Source organism: Anomaloglossus baeobatrachus, chromosome 2 (assembly GCF_048569485.1).
Source record: "Anomaloglossus baeobatrachus isolate aAnoBae1 chromosome 2, aAnoBae1.hap1, whole genome shotgun sequence".
NCBI classification, from domain to species: Eukaryota; Metazoa; Chordata; class Amphibia; order Anura; family Aromobatidae; genus Anomaloglossus; species Anomaloglossus baeobatrachus.
The window spans coordinates 94,089,392-94,106,891 of NC_134354.1; the positions used below are offsets into that span (position 1 = coordinate 94,089,392).

Consider the following 17,500-nt stretch of genomic DNA (forward strand, 5'->3'; position numbering starts at 1 on the left):
TAAAAAAGAAGCCCAGTGGGAAGGAGAGCTCTATGAATCTCATCCACTAGGCTATGTGCGCACGTTGCCTTTTGTTCTGACCACAAAGATTCAGCGTTTTTTGTGTTTTTAGCGGCAAAAAAAAAAAAACGCACTCGAGGTAAACACACACTCGCGGTAAAAAGGATTCCAAGAAACGCTTGCATTTTTGTGCGTTTTTTTGCTGCGTTTTTACCAATGCATTGCATGGGTGAAAAATGGTGGCAAAAACGCAGAAAAAAATTGACAACTTGCATCCTTGTGGTCAACACAAAAACGCAGCCAAACAAAAACTGCACTGTGCGGACAGCAAAAATGAAATCTCAGACTTTGCTGAGGAAGGAAGTGCATGCAGTTTTGAGACCAAAAACACACCCGAAAAACGTGCAAAAACGTGGCAAAAAACACAGCGTGAGCACATAGTCTAAAGGGGGATTTACACGCTAAATAACGATATGTCGTCGGGGGTCACGGAATTCGTGACGCACATCCGGCATTGTTAGCAACGTCATTGCGTGTAACAGCTACGAGCGAGTGTAAACAATCAAAAATACTCACCTAATCGTTGATTGTTGACACATCGTTAATTTTCAAAATCTTGGTTGTTGTGGACGCAGGTTGTTAGTCATTCCTGAGGCAGCACACATCGCTACGTGTCACACCCCAGGAACGACGAACAGCTTACCTGCGTCCTCTGGCAATGAGGTGATGGTGTCGTTAATGCGGCTGCTCTCCAGCCCCTCCGTTTCTACTGGTGGGCCGCTGTGTGACGTAGCTGTGACGGTGCACGAACCTTCCCCCTTAAAGGTTGTTCGCCTCCCACAGCGACGTCGCTAGGAAGGTAAGTGCTTGTGACTCGTGTTAGCGATATTGTGCGCCACAGGCAGCGATTTGCCCGTAACGCACAAACGACGGGGGCGGCTGCTTTCACAAGCGACATCGCTAGCAATATCACTACATGTAAAGCAGCCTTAAGATGCTGCATTTTTTTTGATACAGCAAAAATACGCATCAAAAACTCACCAAGACCTCATCATAGGAACGTAGCCTGATAACCATATACATGTAGAATATAACTTGACCTGATTAGAGGAGATGTCCGATGTCCCGGTGTAGGGCTCGTGGTTGGGAGTGCCTTGGTTTCCATGACTGGGATTTCCTGCTCCAGTCCAACTATAATCATCACCTTTCACTGAGTGAATCAGGTCATTCAAGTACTTGTAATACAGATTGCTTGAGAGGAAGCCGGGCAAGAATACCTGAAATACCAATATTCAATTGATATTAATTAACAAGAGGAACATAAATAATTCACAAACACTTCAGCCTGGTGAATCAGAAGAAATCCTAACCGGAGACTATATTGTATAAATAATAAAATAATAAATATAATGTATTACAAGTGGATGTTGTGCTCCTGTCATTTACACAACTGAACTCGTGCATCTGTGCCGTGCCCTCACCTTCTCCATGGTGGTCCAGGCCTGACGTAATGGAGTGGTGAAGCAGTTTGGGAGTGGGCCTCCTTCCCGGCAAATGTTGGATTCAATTTCCAGCCGCACAGAATCATCAAAGCCTAAGGGATGCGTTGCTTGTAGGGAAAAATACCTAAATTGCAAGACATACATTGCTGAGCCATATAATACTACATAGCGGTATTCACTATACACAGCCAAGATAATCAACACTCAGACGAGTTCTGCTAAGAAGAAATAGAATATGGAATGCTGTGGTTTGATGTCCAGGTGATCCGAATAACACACAAAGCATGTCAGGTACGTCACAGACCCCAAAGGGGTGTACCCCTACCTAGTCACCAATTCTTCAGAAAGATCATCAATATAACTCAGTGTCGCATGTCCATGGGATATTAGCGAGATTACGCCAACACAGGCCGTGACTAAGGTCAGACAGGGACGGAAACATTGACGGTAAATATGGACCCCTAACTTGGTATCCCAAATATATATCTTGTGGCCGATTCATGCAAGTGTTTACGCCAGAAAACTGGATTAAAACACTTTGAAGTGTCGCAGAATTTTTCAGACTTGGCATTTTCTAGCCAGATTTATGAAGGGCCGCCAAAATGCACCGAGCACAGGAGGATCCAGGGCAGGACAGGGCACGGGTATGCCCGAGTATCAAATTTGTGACACGTGGTGGAGCTTCTAATGCCAGAAATTTTACTCTACTTCCCATCTGTAGTAATATTTCTGGGAAGGTGCACGGAGACGAACGTATCTCATAAGATGCGACAACTAGCGGAGTGCTCCTTTTTATGAAGTAGGCGCATCTTACTCCTGCACACCCTCATTAAGACCGGAGTATGAAACATCTGTCTTACTGGATCAGGAACTTTATCTTAAATCATACATAGAGTGACGTGGCTGACAACTCTATATTGGTTGTATATACAGTACATTTTACTAGAAGAGACTAGAAGCCTTTCCTGACTGTATATCTGCTATATGTCCATGAAAAGAAGGGAATTTTGTTTACTTACCGTAAATTCCTTTTCTTCTAGCTCCAATTGGGAGACCCAGACAATTGGGTGTATAGCTATGCCTCCGGAGGCCACACAAAGTATTACACTAAAAGTGTAAAGCCCCTCCCCTTCAGCCTATACACCCCCCGTACTGCTACGGGCTCATCAGTTTTGGTGCAAAAGCCAGAAGGAGGAAAAAATTATAAACTGGTTTAAAGTAAATTCAATCCGAAGGAATATCGGAGAACTGAAACCATTTAACATGAACAACATGTGTATACAAAAACAGGGGCGGGTGCTGGGTCTCCCAATTGGAGCTAGAAGAAAAGGAATTTACGGTAAGTAAACAAAATTCCCTTCTTCTTTGTCGCTCCTAATTGGGAGACCCAGACAATTGGGACGTCCAAAAGCAGTCCCTGGGTGGGTAAATAATACCTCATAATAGAGCCGTAACGGCTCCGTCCTACAGGTGGGCAACTGCCGCCTGAAGGACTCGCCTACCTAGGCTGGCATCTGCCGAAGCATAGGTATGCACCTGATAGTGTTTTGTGAAAGTGTGCAGGCTCGACCAGGTAGCTGCCTGACACACCTGCTGAGCCGTAGCCTGGTGTCGCAAGGCCCAGGACGCTCCCACGGCCCTGGTAGAATGGGCCTTTAGTCCTGAGGGAACCGGAAGCCCCGAGGAACGGTAAGCTTCGAGAATTGGTTCCTTGATCCACCGAGCCAGGGTTGATTTGGAAGCTTGTGTCCCTTTACGCTGGCCAGCGACAAGGACAAAGAGTGCATCGGAGCGGCGCAGGGGCGCCGTACGAGAAATGTAGAGTCTGAGTGCTCTCACCAGATTAACAAGTGCAAATCCTTTTCACATTGGTGAACTGGATGAGGACAAAACGAGGGTAAGGAGATGTCCTGATTGAGATGAAAAGGGGATACCACCTTAGGGAGGAAATCTTGGCGGACGTTGGTTTCCTAGCCTGTCTCATAGTGGCAATGACCTCTTGAGATAATCCTGAAGACGCTAGGATCCAGGACTCAATGGCAACACAGTCAGGTTGAGGGCCGCAGAATTCAGATGGAAAAACGGCCCTTGAGATAGCAAATCTGGTCGGTCTGGCAGTGCCCACGGTTGGCCGACCGTGAGATGCCACAGATCCGGGTACGACGACCTCCTCGGCCAGTCTGGAGCGACGAGGATGGCGCGGCGGCAGTCGGCCCTTATCTTGCGTAACACTCTGGGCAACAGAGCCAGAGGAGGAAACACATAAGGAAGCTGAAACTGCGACCAATCCTGAACTAAGGCGTCTGCCGCCAGAGCTCTGTGATCTTGAGATCGAGCCATGAATGTTGGGACCTTGTTGTTGTGCCGTGACGCCATTAGGTCGACGTCCAGCATCCCCCAGCGGCAACAGATCTCCTGAAACACGTCCGGGTGAAGGGACCATTCCCCTGCGTCCATGCCCTGGCGACTGAGAAAGTCTGCTTCCCAGTTTTCTACGCCCGGGATGTGAACTGCGGATATGGTGGATGCTGTGGCTTCCACCCACAGCAGAATCCTCCGGACTTCCTGGAAGGCTTGCCGACTGCGTGTCCCACCTTGGTGGTTGATGTAAGCCACCGCTGTGGAGTTGTCCGACTGAATTCGGATCTGCTTGCCTTCCAGCCACTGCTGGAACGCTTTTAGGGCAAGATACACTGCCCTGATCTCCAGAACATTGATCTGAAGTGAGGACTCTTGCTGAGTCCACGTACCCTGAGCCCTGTGGTGGAGAAAAACTGCTCCCCACCCTGACAGGCTCGCGTCCGTCGTGACCACCGCCCAGGATGGGGGTAGGAAGGATTTTCCTTTCGATAATGAGGTGGGAAGAAGCCACCACCGAAGGGAAGCTTTGGTTGCTTGAGAGAGGGAGACGTTCCTGTCTAGGGACGTCGGCCTCCTGTCCCACTTGCGTAGGATGTCCCATTGAAGAGGACGCAGGTGAAACTGCGCGAAAGGGACTGCTTCCATTGCTGCCACCATCTTCCCCAGGAAGTGCATGAGGCGCCTCAAGGGGTGTGACCGACCTTGAAGGAGAGATTGTACTCCTGTCTGTAGTGAACGCTGTTTGTCCAGCGGAAGCTTCACTATCGCTGGAAGAGTATGAAACTCCATGCCAAGATATGTCAGTGATTGGACCGGTGTCAGATTTGACTTTGGAAAATTGATGATCCACCCGAAACTCTGGAGAATCTCCAGAGTAACGTTGAGGCTGTGTTGGCATGCCTCTTGAGAGGGTGCCTTGACCAGCAGATCGTCTAAGTAAGGTATCACTGAGTGACCCTGAGAGTGGAGGACCGCAACTACTGTAGCCATGACCTTGGTGAAAACCCTTGGGGCTATCGCCAGGCCGAACGGCAGTGCCGCGAACTGAAGGTGTTCGTCTCCTATGGCGAAGCGCAAGAAGCGCTGATGCTCTGGAGCAATTGGTACGTGGAGATAAGCATCCTTGATATCGATCGATGCTAGGAAATCTCCTTGGGACATTGAGGCGATGACGGAGCGGAGGGATTCCATCCGGAACCACCTGGTCCTTACGTGTTTGTTGAGCAGTTTTAGGTCCAAAACAGGACGGAAGGACCCGTCCTTCTTTGGAACCACAAACAGGTTGGAGTAGAAACCGTGACCCTGTTGCTGAAGAGGAACCGGGACCACCACTCCTTCTGCCTTCAGAATGCCCACCGCCTGCAGAAGAGCCTCGGCTCGCTCGGGAGGCGGAGATGTTCTGAAGAATCGAGTCGGAGGACGAGAGCTGAACTCTATCCTGTAACCGTGAGACAAAATGTCTCTCACCCAACGGTCTTTTACTTGTGGCAGCCAGGTGTCGCAAAAGCGGGAGAGCCTGCCACCGACCGAGGATGCGGTGTGAGGAGGCCGTAAGTCATGAGGAAGCCGCCTTGGTAGCGGCACCTCCGGCGGTCTTTTTAGGGCGTGATTTAGACCGCCATGCGTCGGAGTTCCTCTGATCCTTCTGAGGCATTTTGGACGAGGAGAATTGGGACCTGCCCGTACCCCGAAAGGACCGAAACCTCGACTGTCCCCTCCTCTGTTGGGGTGTTTTTGGTTTGGCCTGGGGTAAGGATGTTTCCTTTCCCTTGGATTGTTTGATGATTTCATCCAATCTCTCACCAAACGGTCGCCAGAAAATGGCAATCCAGTTAAGCACTTTTTGGAAGCCGAATCTGTCTTCCATTCCCGCAGCCACAAGGCCCTGCGTATTGCCACCGAATTGACGGCTGCAACCGCCGTACGGGTCTCAGAGTCCAGGACAGCATTAATAGCGTAGGACGCAAATGCCGACGTTTGAGAGGTTATGGACGCCACCTGCGGCGCAGACGTACGTGTGAGTGCGTCAATTTGCACCTGACCAGCTGAGATAGCTTGGAGTGCCCATACGGCTGCGAATGCTGGAGCAAAAGACGCGCCGATAGCTTCATAGATGGATTTCAAGCAGAGCTCCATCTGTCTGTCAGTGGCATCCTTGAGTGAAGCTCCATCTTCCACTGCAACTATGGATCTAGCCGCCAGTCTGGAGACAGGAGGATCCACCTTGGGACACTGAGTCCAGCCCTTGACCACGTCAGGGGGAAAAGGGTAACGTGTATCCTTAAGGCGCTTGGAAAAACGCTTATCTGGATAAGCTCGGTGTTTCTGGACTGCCTCTCTGAAGTCAGAGTGGTCCAGAAACATACTCTTTGTACGCTTGGGAAACCTGAAACGGAATTTCTCCTGCTGAGAAGCTGACTCCTCCACAGGAGGAGCTGAGGGAGAAATATCCAACATTTCATTGATGGACGCAATAAGATCATTCACTATGGCATCCCCATCAGGAGTATCAAGGTTGAGAGCGGCTTCAGGATCAGAATCCTGATCAGCTACCTCCGCTTCATCATACAGAGAGTCCTCTCGCTGAGACCCTGAACATTGTGATGATGTCGAGGGAATTTCATAGCGAGCTCGCTTAGTCGGTCTGGGGCTGCGGTCCGTGTCAGAGACCTCACCCTGGGATCCATGAGACACCCCGGGAGGACATTGCTGTTCCAACTGTGGGGGACCAGGGGACAATGATTCCACAGTGCCCCTGGCTTGAGATGCCGGCCTGGACTGCAAGGCTTCTAATATCTTAGGCATAGTCTCAGAAAGTCTTTCAGTAAAAACTGCAAACTCCGTCCCTGTCACCTGGACAGTGTTAACAGGTGGTTCTCCCTGGGCCACCCTTAGCAGAGGCTCCGGCTGAGAAAGTGCCACAGGGGCCCAGCATTGCACACAATGAGGGTCAGTGGAACCTGCCGGCAGTATAGCCGTACATGCTGCACAGGCAGCATAGTAAGTCTGTGCCTTGGCACCCTTGCTATTTGTGGACGACATGCTGTTGTCTCCTCTGAGCAATACAGGAGGGTATATAGCCACAAATCAACAGTGCACCCTACAGTGTAAAGTATAGACTATAATCATATAAACTATAAATACACTTCTGCACTAGTGGGGCCAGCACCACATGAGAGGAATGGCTGCCAGCGTCCTGGGGAGAGGAGGGAGCCGTGGGCGTGACCCAGAAAAGTGCGGGAACTGGTGCCCCACTGTGCAGAGTGAGGGGGGTGGAGTATGCAAAGCATGCTCCAGTCCTCAGTGCTGCCGACCTGTACAGCGTCCCGCCCTTCCCCTGACTGGCAGGGCTGGGGGCGGGAAGAAAGACACAAACACACTCAGCGACGCTGAAGTGTATAGTGGCACAAATGCAGCCAGCGCTGCTGTCCCCGGTGCACTAGCACACCCAGCAATGCTGGAGTGTTGCTGTGCGCGGTCCCCACGGGGACACAGAGTACCTCCAAGTAGCAGGGCCATGTCCCTGAACGATACTCGGCTCCTATCCAGCAGGGTCCTCAGGAGCTGTGGATGGAGCACGGTCTCCTGTGCCTGGAGACCGATGGGATCCCACTTCACCCAGAGCCCTAATTGAGGGATGGGGAAGGAAAGCAGCATGTGGGCTCCAGCCTCCGTACCCGCAATGGATACCTCAACCTTAACAACACCGCCGACAAGAGTGGGGTGAGAAGGGAGCATGCTGGGGGCCCTGTTATGGGCCCTCTTTTCTTCCATCCGACATAGTCAACAGCTGCTGCTGACTAAGCTGTGGAGCTATGCGTGGATGTCTGACCTCCTTCGCACAAAGCATAAAAACTGATGAGCCCGTAGCAGTACGGGGGGTGTATAGGCTGAAGGGGAGGGGCTTTACACTTTTAGTGTAATACTTTGTGTGGCCTCCGGAGGCATAGCTATACACCCAATTGTCTGGGTCTCCCAATTAGGAGCGACAAAGAAATGGACTGTGCATGTGCAGGAAAACCCAGCCTGATCATTGGGTCTCTGGATCTGAACTAGATGCCTCTTTGGCCTATGGGAAGTAGTTGGGTCAGGCAAGGTCTCTGGATCTGAATAGGAGATGCCTCATAGGCCTATGTGAGTAGTTGGGTCAGGCGAGGTCTCTGGATCTGAATAGGAGATGCCTCATAGGCCTATGTGAGTAGTTGGGTCAGGCGAGGTCTCTGGATCTGAATAGGAGATGCCTCATAGGCCTATGTGAGTAGTTGGGTCAGGCAAGGTCTCTGGATCTGAATAGGAGATGCCTCATAGGCCTATGTGAGTAGATGGGTCAGGCGAGGTCTCTGGATCTGAATAGGAGATGCCTCATAGGCCTATGTGAGTAGTTGGGTCAGGCGAGGTCTCTGGATCTGAATAGGAGATGCATCATAGGCCTATGTGAGTAGTTGGGTCAGGCGAGGTCTCTGGATCTGAATAGGAGATGCCTCATAGGCCTATGTGAGTAGTTGGGTCAGGCGAGGTCTCTGGATCTGAATAGGAGATGCCTCATAGGCCTATGTGAGTAGTTGGGTCAGGCGAGGTCTCTGAATCTGAATAGGAGATGCCTCATAGGCCTATATGAAGTAGTTGAGTCAGGGTGGGTATTTCGATATGAGTATGGTACGTGTTTCACATGTGTTAAACTGGCTTAGGATGATGCGGGTCAGACAGCCCAGCACACCCTCACCGATCAGCCGTTCTCACCTTTGACAGTAGTAGGATATAAACTGTACGAAGATGAACAGCACAGCTCCTTACACTATATAGAGAGCATTGTGGGATGCTGCAGAAGAGATATTGAAGAGAATAGGAGCTGTTCTGCAGCACCCGGCAGTCATTGAACACTATGGAGCTGTGCTGTTCTGCTCCGTACAAGGTTTACATCTGGCCACAGCGGGAGTGTCGGGCCAGCAGAAAACTTATAGTGATGATCCGTTTAATTGACCAGGTTATATATAGGGAGCTTTTTACCTTAATGGCTTTCCTTTAACTTGCGTACATTTTTTTAATATAGCTTGAACTACAGTACAGACCAAAGGTTTGGACACACATTCTCATCTGTAGAACAACTGTTAAGAGGTGCAGCAGGCCTTCATGGTAAAATAGCTGCTAGGAAACCACTGCTAAGGACAGACAACAAGCAGAAGAGACTTGTTTGGGCTAAAGAACACAAGGAATGGACATTAGACCAGTGGAAATCTGTGCTTTGGTCTGATGACTCCAAATTTGTGATCTTTAGATCCAACCACCGTGTCTTTGTAGAAAAGGTGAACGGATGGATTCTACATGGCTGGTTCCCACCATGAAGCATGGAGGTGTGATGGTGTGGGGGTGCTTTGCTGGTGACACTGTTGGGGATTTATTCAAAATTGAAGGCATACTGAACCAGCATGGCTACCACAGCATCTTGCAGCGGTGTGCTATTCCATCTGGTTTGCGTTTAGTTGGACCATCATTTATTTTTCAACAGGCCAATGACCCCAAACACACCTCCAGGCTGTGTAAGGGCTATTTGACTAAGAAGGAGAGTGATGGGGTGCTACGCCAGATGATCTGGCCTCCACAGTCACCAGACCTGAACCCAATCGAGATGGTTTGGGGTGAGCTGGACCGCAGAGTGAAGGCAAAAGGGCCAACAAGTGCTAAGTATCTCTGGGAACTCCTTCAAAACTGTTGGAAGACCATTTCCTGTGACTACTTCCTGAAGCTCATCAAGAGAATGCCTAGAGTGTGCAAAGCAGTAATCAAAGCAAAAGGTGGTTACTTTGAAGAACCTAGAATATAAGACATATTTTCAGTTGTTTCACACTTTAAGTATTTCATTCCACATGTTTTCATTCATAGTTTTGATGTCTTTAATGTGAATCTACAATTTTTAGAGTCATGAAAATAAAGAAAACTCTTTGAATGAGAAGGTGTGTCCAAACTTTTGGTCTGTACTCTAGAAGGCAATTTGTGTCCCCCACAACACCAGATCACAATGCTGCACGGCTAGATCAATGCTGATGATCGTGACCCTGCTTGTTTACTATCCGAAATTTATAGCGACCATCACTTGACAAAAAAAAAAAATCCCGAAGCTTCTGACTTTCAGCACAAAGACACTTATATCATTAGAAGCGACTTTAGCGGCACAAGACTGCGATCTCATCTCCCGAGGTCACAAGCTGTGGTGTAACCCCAGCCTTCAAATTATGATCAGAAGCAAAACAAGCTGCAGATTACTGACCCCAATCCTTCATTTACTGCTCTTTAATTTTGTTTTTACCTTAATATTTTAGATAGCAGCCCTGCAGACACTATTAGGCCCCGTGCGCACTAGGAAATTTGATTTTCTTAAGAAAAATCTGTACCCACACTCGCGGCAAAACGCACCCAAAAATCGCATGCTGTTTTGCCACGGTTTGTTGCGTTTTTTCCGCAGGTGGGTCCCTGCGGTTTTTTACCATTATCTATGGCAAAAAACGCAGGTACCTGCCGAAAAGGAGACATGCACATTATTTTTTGATGCAGAAATACTGCAGCAAAACCTATAGGGGAAGAAAAAAAAAAGTGCGAGCAAAGCATTTTGGATTTTCCATAGGTTTTGTTGGGGAAGGACTGTAGAAAGGTTATGAACAAAAACCGCACCTTTTCTGCAGCAAAAACCGCGACAAAACTGCGGCAAAAAACGCAGCATGCGCACACTTTGTTGGTTGCCTTTGATTGTACTGCTATATTATACCGAGCCGCCTCTGATTGTTTCTCCAACGGGTCAAGTGCTATAATTTACATTGTAAACCCTGTATTAGCCTGTAGTATATCATGTGTGAGGCCTCCTTTATATTCTGTGTACCGTGCCGTGGCCCCCTTACCCAGTTATGGGGTCTGTATTGTAATATGCACAGTATATTAACGGATTGCATTTATTAAAGAATATAAAGCGTATTTTAGTCATAAGTAGTCTGCGGAATTTTTTATAGGTTATATACGTGTCACTTTATGTGGCAATAACTCTGGAATGCTTCGCCATATCCCAGTGGTTTTGATTGTTTTTCGTGACACATTACTCTTTATGTTAATTGTAAATTTAGGTCGCGCTGTCTTTTTATATATTAAAGCAGTAATTTTTCAAGGAAACCTATTTAATTTTTTTTTTTTTAGGAACCTATGCAGCTTTGAAGTGAAACTGGGCCAACCCCGATCGTGACTGATGCAGCAGGGTGTCGCCTGTAGTGTAAAGCTATTTTAACCCCTTCACGACTGGCTGATTTTGCGCTTTCCGGTTTTTGTTTCGCCACCCTTCTTCCGAGAGCCGTAACTTTTTTTTTTTTTATTATTCCGTCAATATAGGCATGTGAGGATTCGTTTTTTGCGGAACCAGTTGTACCTTTAAATGAAATCATGAGTTTTCCCATATAGTGTACTGGAAAATGGCAAAAAAAAAACCAAACTGCTTGCACTATGGTTTTTGAGATATTTTATTCTCCGTGTTCACTATATGGTAAAACTGATGTGTTGTTGTGATGCCTCAGGACGGTGAGAGTTCGTAGACACCAAACATGAATAAGTTTACTTTTATCTAAGGGGTTGAAAAAAATCACAAGTGGCGTACGTTTTGCGCCATTTTCCACGACCCGTAGCGTTCTCACTATTTGGGATTTATGGCTCAGTGACTTATTTTTTGCGTCTCGAGCTGTTTTTAACGGTACCGTTTTTGCGCAAATTCTACGTTTTGATCGCCTGTTTTTGCATTTTGCGCAAAATTTGTGGCGACCAAAAAAAATAATTTTGGAGGGCGGAATTTTTTTTTTGAAGCGACGCAGTTTACCGATCAGATTAATTTTATATTTTGATAGATCGGGCATTTCTGAATGCGGCAATACCAAATGTGTGTATATTTTTTTTAACCCTTTAATTTTCAATAAGGCGAAAGGGGGTGATTTGAACTTTAAGGTTTTTTTTTATTTTTAATTTTTCAAAACTTTTTTTTAACTTTTTTTTCTTATTTTACTAGTCCGGCTAGGGGACGATAAGAATCAGCAATCTGATCGCTCTTCCATATCTGCTGATGCTCATCTCCTATCTCACAGCTCTCGGACGGATGAGACAGCAAGTGAGACAGCAAGTGAGACAGCAAGTGAGACAGCAAGTGAGACAGCAAGTGAGACAGCAAGTGAGACAGCAAGTGAGACAGCAAGTGAGTTATGTGAGCTAAAGGAGTCATCACAGGACCCTGTACTACCAAGACAACCATTGGATCCACATGATCCCGTCAGGTGACTTCAGGTGTCGGGCGGTCAGTAAACGGCATTTAAGGGGTTCACAGATACGGGAGGATCTGCTCGTACCTGGTAGGCACACGTCAGCTGTATAAATCAGCTGACATGTGCGCGGATCCTACCCCCCCTCCCCCACTGCGGTAGCTGCGGGGGGATTAACATCATGACCGCTAGGACGTAATTTTACGGCCCGCGGTTGTTGTGGGGTTAATACATAACGTCAGTAAAAAGACATATTGGTGCACTCAAACAAAACACAGTAAAGTTATATGTATCTTGAAAATATTTCTAAATCAGACCCATTTAATAGAATAGTCCTATAACTGACCATATCTGCACAATAACCACTCCCATTTTATTTAACCATATTTAGTAGACGATCCAGGTCTTACTTATCATAGAGGATCATGGCGTCGTTCTGTGCCTCCTGTCCATCATACTGTCCATTTTTGGCAGCAAGTTGAGACTGGAAGTTGTCAGCGGCCAACCAGAATTGTAATATATTCACCGCATCTTCCTTCTCCATGTACTGGAGGAGGAGAAAGAAAAAGTATTTCACATAAATCAACTATGGAAACCAAAAGTGACTTAACATATAAAAAAAAAACAAACAAAAAAAAAAAAACGTTTTCAATATTAATTCAAGAATAATCTCGGGAAAGACCTTCCTATTGTCAGAGAAGAAAATCACATTCACATTCTGTGGAGAAGATCAGCAGCAAAAAATGATCTGTGCGGTGGATGTTCGCCGTTTGCTTCAGCATTTGTCACTTTGTGCAGTGGATTTTTTTATGTGGATTTCGCAATTTATAATATTCTCAAGTGTTGAAAATTATCCCCTATTCATGATATGGAATAACTTGCCTATCACTGTGGGCCCAAGCGCTGAAGCTCCCACCAAAAATGAGAACCAGGGCTTTGAAGGTCCCCGGGAGAATCTTATGGCAGTGCCAAAGATAAGCAGAAAGCTGCGCTCCGCCTTCTCCGGTGTTCCCTTGAAGAATGAATGATGGACCACCCCTCCACTCACACACAGCTCTTCAGAGATCCATTTATCAGTATCTGTGGGGGTCCCAGAGGTCAAACTCAAGGCAGTTGGGGAATCTTTCCCTTAAGGTACCGTCACACTAAGCAACATCGCTAGCAACATCGCTGCTGAGGCACAACTTGCTAGCGATGTTTCTGCGTGTGACATCCAGCAACAACCTGGCCCCTGCTGTGAGGTTGTTGGTTGTTGCTGAATGTCCTGGGCCATTTTTTAGTTGTTGCTCTCCCGCTGTGAAGCGCACATCGCTGTGTGTGACAGCGACAGAGCAACAACTAAATGTGCAGTGAGCAGGAGCCGGCTTCTGCGGACTCTGGTAACCACAGTAAACATCGGGTATCCAAGAAGCCCTTCCCTTGGTTACCCGATATTTACCTTCGTTACCAGCGTCCGCCGCTCTCACACTGCCAGTGCCGGCTCCTGTTCCCTGCACACGTAGCAGAGTACACATCGGGTAATTAACCGATGTGTACTGTGGCTAGGTGTGCAGGGAGCCAGCGCTAAGCGGTGTGCGCTGGTAACCAAGGTAAATATCGAGTTGGTTACCCGATGTTTACCTTAGTTACCAAGCGCAGCATCACTTCCACGTGTAGCGATGCTCCAGATATCCCTGCCAGGTCAGGTTGCTGGTGGGATCGCTGGAGCGTCACTTAGTGTGACATCTCACCAGCGACCTCCTAGCAACTTACCAGCGATCCCTATCAGGTTGTATCGTTGTTGGGATCGCTGGTGTGACTGGGCCTTTATTCACTTTGAAATTTGAGAATAACCCTTAAAATTGATACTGGAAGTGATTATTATGGTCTCGTTACACAGATTGATGTTGATGTCGGTGGGATCTACCAGCAGTAATGTATACCAGGGAGGGGGGATATCGAGGAGGAGGAGGATTCGGCAGTCTCAATTTCCCAGGCCAATCCTTTTGTTTAGCAAGGAGATATGCCGCCACCGGAAGTCTTCCAGTGACCCTCTTGGACGAGTGGTCCTGTGCTTGAGAGTTGGGAGAGGTGGCTGTCTAATGTGTATGGTGGTCTTTAGGATACTAAACATATACAGTGTTTCTCTGAAAATAAGACAGGGTCTTACATTATTTTTTGCACCGAAACATGGGCTACGTATTTATTTATTTGTTGGTGGATGGCTAATTTCTTTTTTCACCATAACAGCAATCCACATGTATTCTTGAGCCAAACAAAAATCAACATTTATTCAAATATAGTCATACCGCATTCTGGCACATCAACATAACTCTCCAGACCCAGTGTGTAACCCATGCATATCTATCCATCTACTTATTATCTATCCTCCACCTCTATATCTCTTATTTATTAACTGCCCATCATTCAATTCATTATCTATCTCTCCTATTTAATTAACTATCTCTCCATCTTACTAACACACACGTTTGTCTCCTCTTCAGCTTTAGTCTCCAGCAATTAAAAGACCTTTGGTCACATGACTGAAGTCACCAAAGGTCCTTAAACAATCATAACCTCAGAATACAAACGTTGGGGTCCCTAAGAGAGTGGGGACCTCAAGAAATTGTGCAGTTAGGAGTTATTTTCAGAGAAACATGGTAGCAGTAATCGAGTACCTATGGTTTGGTGTTTTTTTGTTTTTTTTTGTTGAAACTATATACAGTGGAACCTCTGTTAACGAGTAACCCAGTTAGCGAGTATTCCGCTTAACGAGCAAAGCTTGCTGTAAATTTGTAACTCAGTTTACAAGCAAGCTTTGCCGTACGAGCAAAGAAGGGAATTTTGTTTACTTACCGTAAATTCCTTTTCTTCTAGCTCCTATTGGGAGACCCAGACAATTGGGTGTATAGCTTCTGCCTCCGGAGGCCACACAAAGTATTACACTTTAAAAAGTGTAACCCCTCCCCTCTGCCTATACACCCTCCCGTGCATCACGGGCCCATCAGTTTTGGTGCCAAAGCAGGAAGGAGGAAACTTATAAATTGGTCTAAGGTAAACTCAATCCGAAGGATGTTCGGAGAACTGAAAACCATGAACCAAAGAACAATTCAACATGAACAACATGTGTACACAAAAGAACAACAGCCCGAAGGGAACAGGGCGGGTGCTGGGTCTCCAATAGGAGCTAGAAGAAAAGGAATTTACAGTAAGTAAACAAAATTCCCCTTCTTCTTTGTCGCTCCATTGGGAGACCCAGACAATTGGGACGTCCAAAAGCAGTCCCTGGGTGGGTAAAAGAATACCTCGATAAAAAGAGCCGTAAAACGGCCCCCTCTTACAGGTGGGCAACCGCCGCCTGAAGGACTCGCCTACCTAGGCTGGCATCTGCCGAAGCATAGGCATGCACCTGATAGTGTTTCGTGAAAGTGTGCAGACTCGACCAGGTAGCCGCCTGACACACCTGCTGAGCCGTAGCCTGGTGCCGCAATGCCCAGGACGCACCTACGGCTCTGGTAGAATGGGCTTTCAGCCCTGAAGGAATCGGAAGCCCAGACGAACGGTAGGCTTCAAGAATCGGTTCCTTGATCCACCGAGCCAAGGTTGACTTGGAAGCCTGCGACCCCTTACGCTGGCCAGCGACAAGGACAAAAGAGCGCATCAGAACGGCGCAGGGGCGCCGTGCGAGAAATGTAGAGCCTGAGTGCTCTCACGAGATCTAACAAGTGCAAATCCTTTTCACATTGTGAACTGGATGAGGGCAAAAGGAAGGTAAGGAGATATCCTGATTGAGATGAAAAGGGGATACCACCTTAGGGAGAAATTCCAGGACCGGACGCAGAACCACCTTATCCTGGTGAAACACCAGGAAGGGGGCTTTGCATGACAGCGCTGCTAGCTCAGACACTCTCCGAAGTGGTGTAATTGCCACTAGGAAGACCACCTTCTGCGAGAGGCGTGATAGAGAGACATCCCGCATCGGCTCGAAAGGTGGTTTCTGAAGAGCCGTTAGCACCCATGTTAAGATCCCAGGGTTCTAGCGGACGCTTGTAAGGTGGGACTATGTGGCAAACCCCCTGCAGGAACGTGCGGACCTGCGGGAGCCTGGCTAGACGCTTTTGAAAAAACACAGAAAGCGCCGATACTTGTCCCTTGAGAGAGCCAAGAGACCAAACCCTTGTCCATTCCGGATTGAAGGAAAGACAGAAAAGTGGGCAAAGCAAACGGCCAGGGAGTAAAACCCTGATCCGAGCACCAGGATAAGAAGATCCTCCACGTCCTGTGGTAGATCTTGGCGGACGTTGGTTTCCTGGCCTGTCTCATAGTGGCAATGACATCTTGAGATAACCCTGAGGACGCTAGGAGCCAGGACTCAATGGCCACACAGTCAGGTTGAGGGCCGCAGAATTCAGATGGAAAAATGGCCCTTGAGACAGCAAGTCTGGTCGGTCTGGTAGTGCCCACGGTTGACCCACCGTGAGATGCCACAGATCCGGGTACCACGACCTCCTCGGCCAGTCTGGGGCGATGAGGATGGCGCGGCGGCAGTCGGACCTAATCTTGCGTAACACTCTGGGCAGCAGTGCCAGAGGAGGAAATACATAAGGCAGTCGAAACTGCGACCAATCCTGAACTAATGCGTCTGCCGCCAGAGCTCTGTGATCTTGAGACCGTGCCATGAATGCCGGGACTTTGTTGTTGTGCCGAGACGCCATTAGGTCGACGTCCGGCGTTCCCCAGCGGCAACAGATCTCTTGAAACACGTCCGGGTGAAGAGACCATTCCCCTGCGTCCATGCCCTGGCGACTGAGAAAGTCTGCTTCCCAGTTTTCGACGCCCGGGATATGAACTGCGGAGATGGTGGAGGCTGTGGCTTCCGCCCACAGCAGAATCCGCCGAACTTCTTGGAAGGCTTGACGACTGCTTGTGCCGCCTTGGTGGTTGATGTACGCAACCGCCGTGGCGTTGTCCGACTGAATTCGGATCTGCCTGCCCTCCAGCCACAGCTGGAACGCCTTTAGGGCTAGATACACTGCCCTTATCTCCAGAACATTGATCTGAAGGGAGGACTCTGTTGGAGTCCAGGTTCCCTGAGTCCTGTGGTGGAGGAAGACCGCTCCCCACCCTGACAGACTCGCGTCCGTCGTGACCACAGCCCAGGATGGGGGCAGGAAGGATTTTCCCTTCGACAAAGAAGTGGGAAGAAGCCACCACTGAAGGGAGGCCTTGGCTGCCCGAGAAAGGGAGACGTTCCTGTCGAGGGACGTCGACCTCCTGTCCCATTTGCGGAGAATGTCCCATTGAAGTGGACGCAGATGAAACTGCGCAAAGGGAACTGCCTCCATTGCTGCCACCATCTTCCCTAGGAAGTGCATGAGG

General features: G+C 48.2%; 1 protein-coding gene across 3 annotated transcripts in view; it reads right to left on the bottom strand.

Annotated features, from left to right (window-relative positions):
- Nucleotides 1–17,500, bottom strand: part of AKAP10 (A-kinase anchoring protein 10) — a 107,926-nt gene that overhangs the window by 26,078 nt on the left and 64,348 nt on the right. For all 3 annotated transcript variants that reach the window (XM_075335177.1, XM_075335176.1, XM_075335178.1), the window contains exons 8-10: nt 12,553–12,689; nt 1,482–1,626; nt 1,101–1,277 (exon numbers count right to left, since the gene is read on the bottom strand). In XM_075335177.1, the coding sequence (XP_075191292.1) occupies nt 1,101–1,277; nt 1,482–1,626; nt 12,553–12,689 (459 nt within the window). The remainder of the gene's footprint in view (nt 1–1,100; nt 1,278–1,481; nt 1,627–12,552; nt 12,690–17,500) is intronic.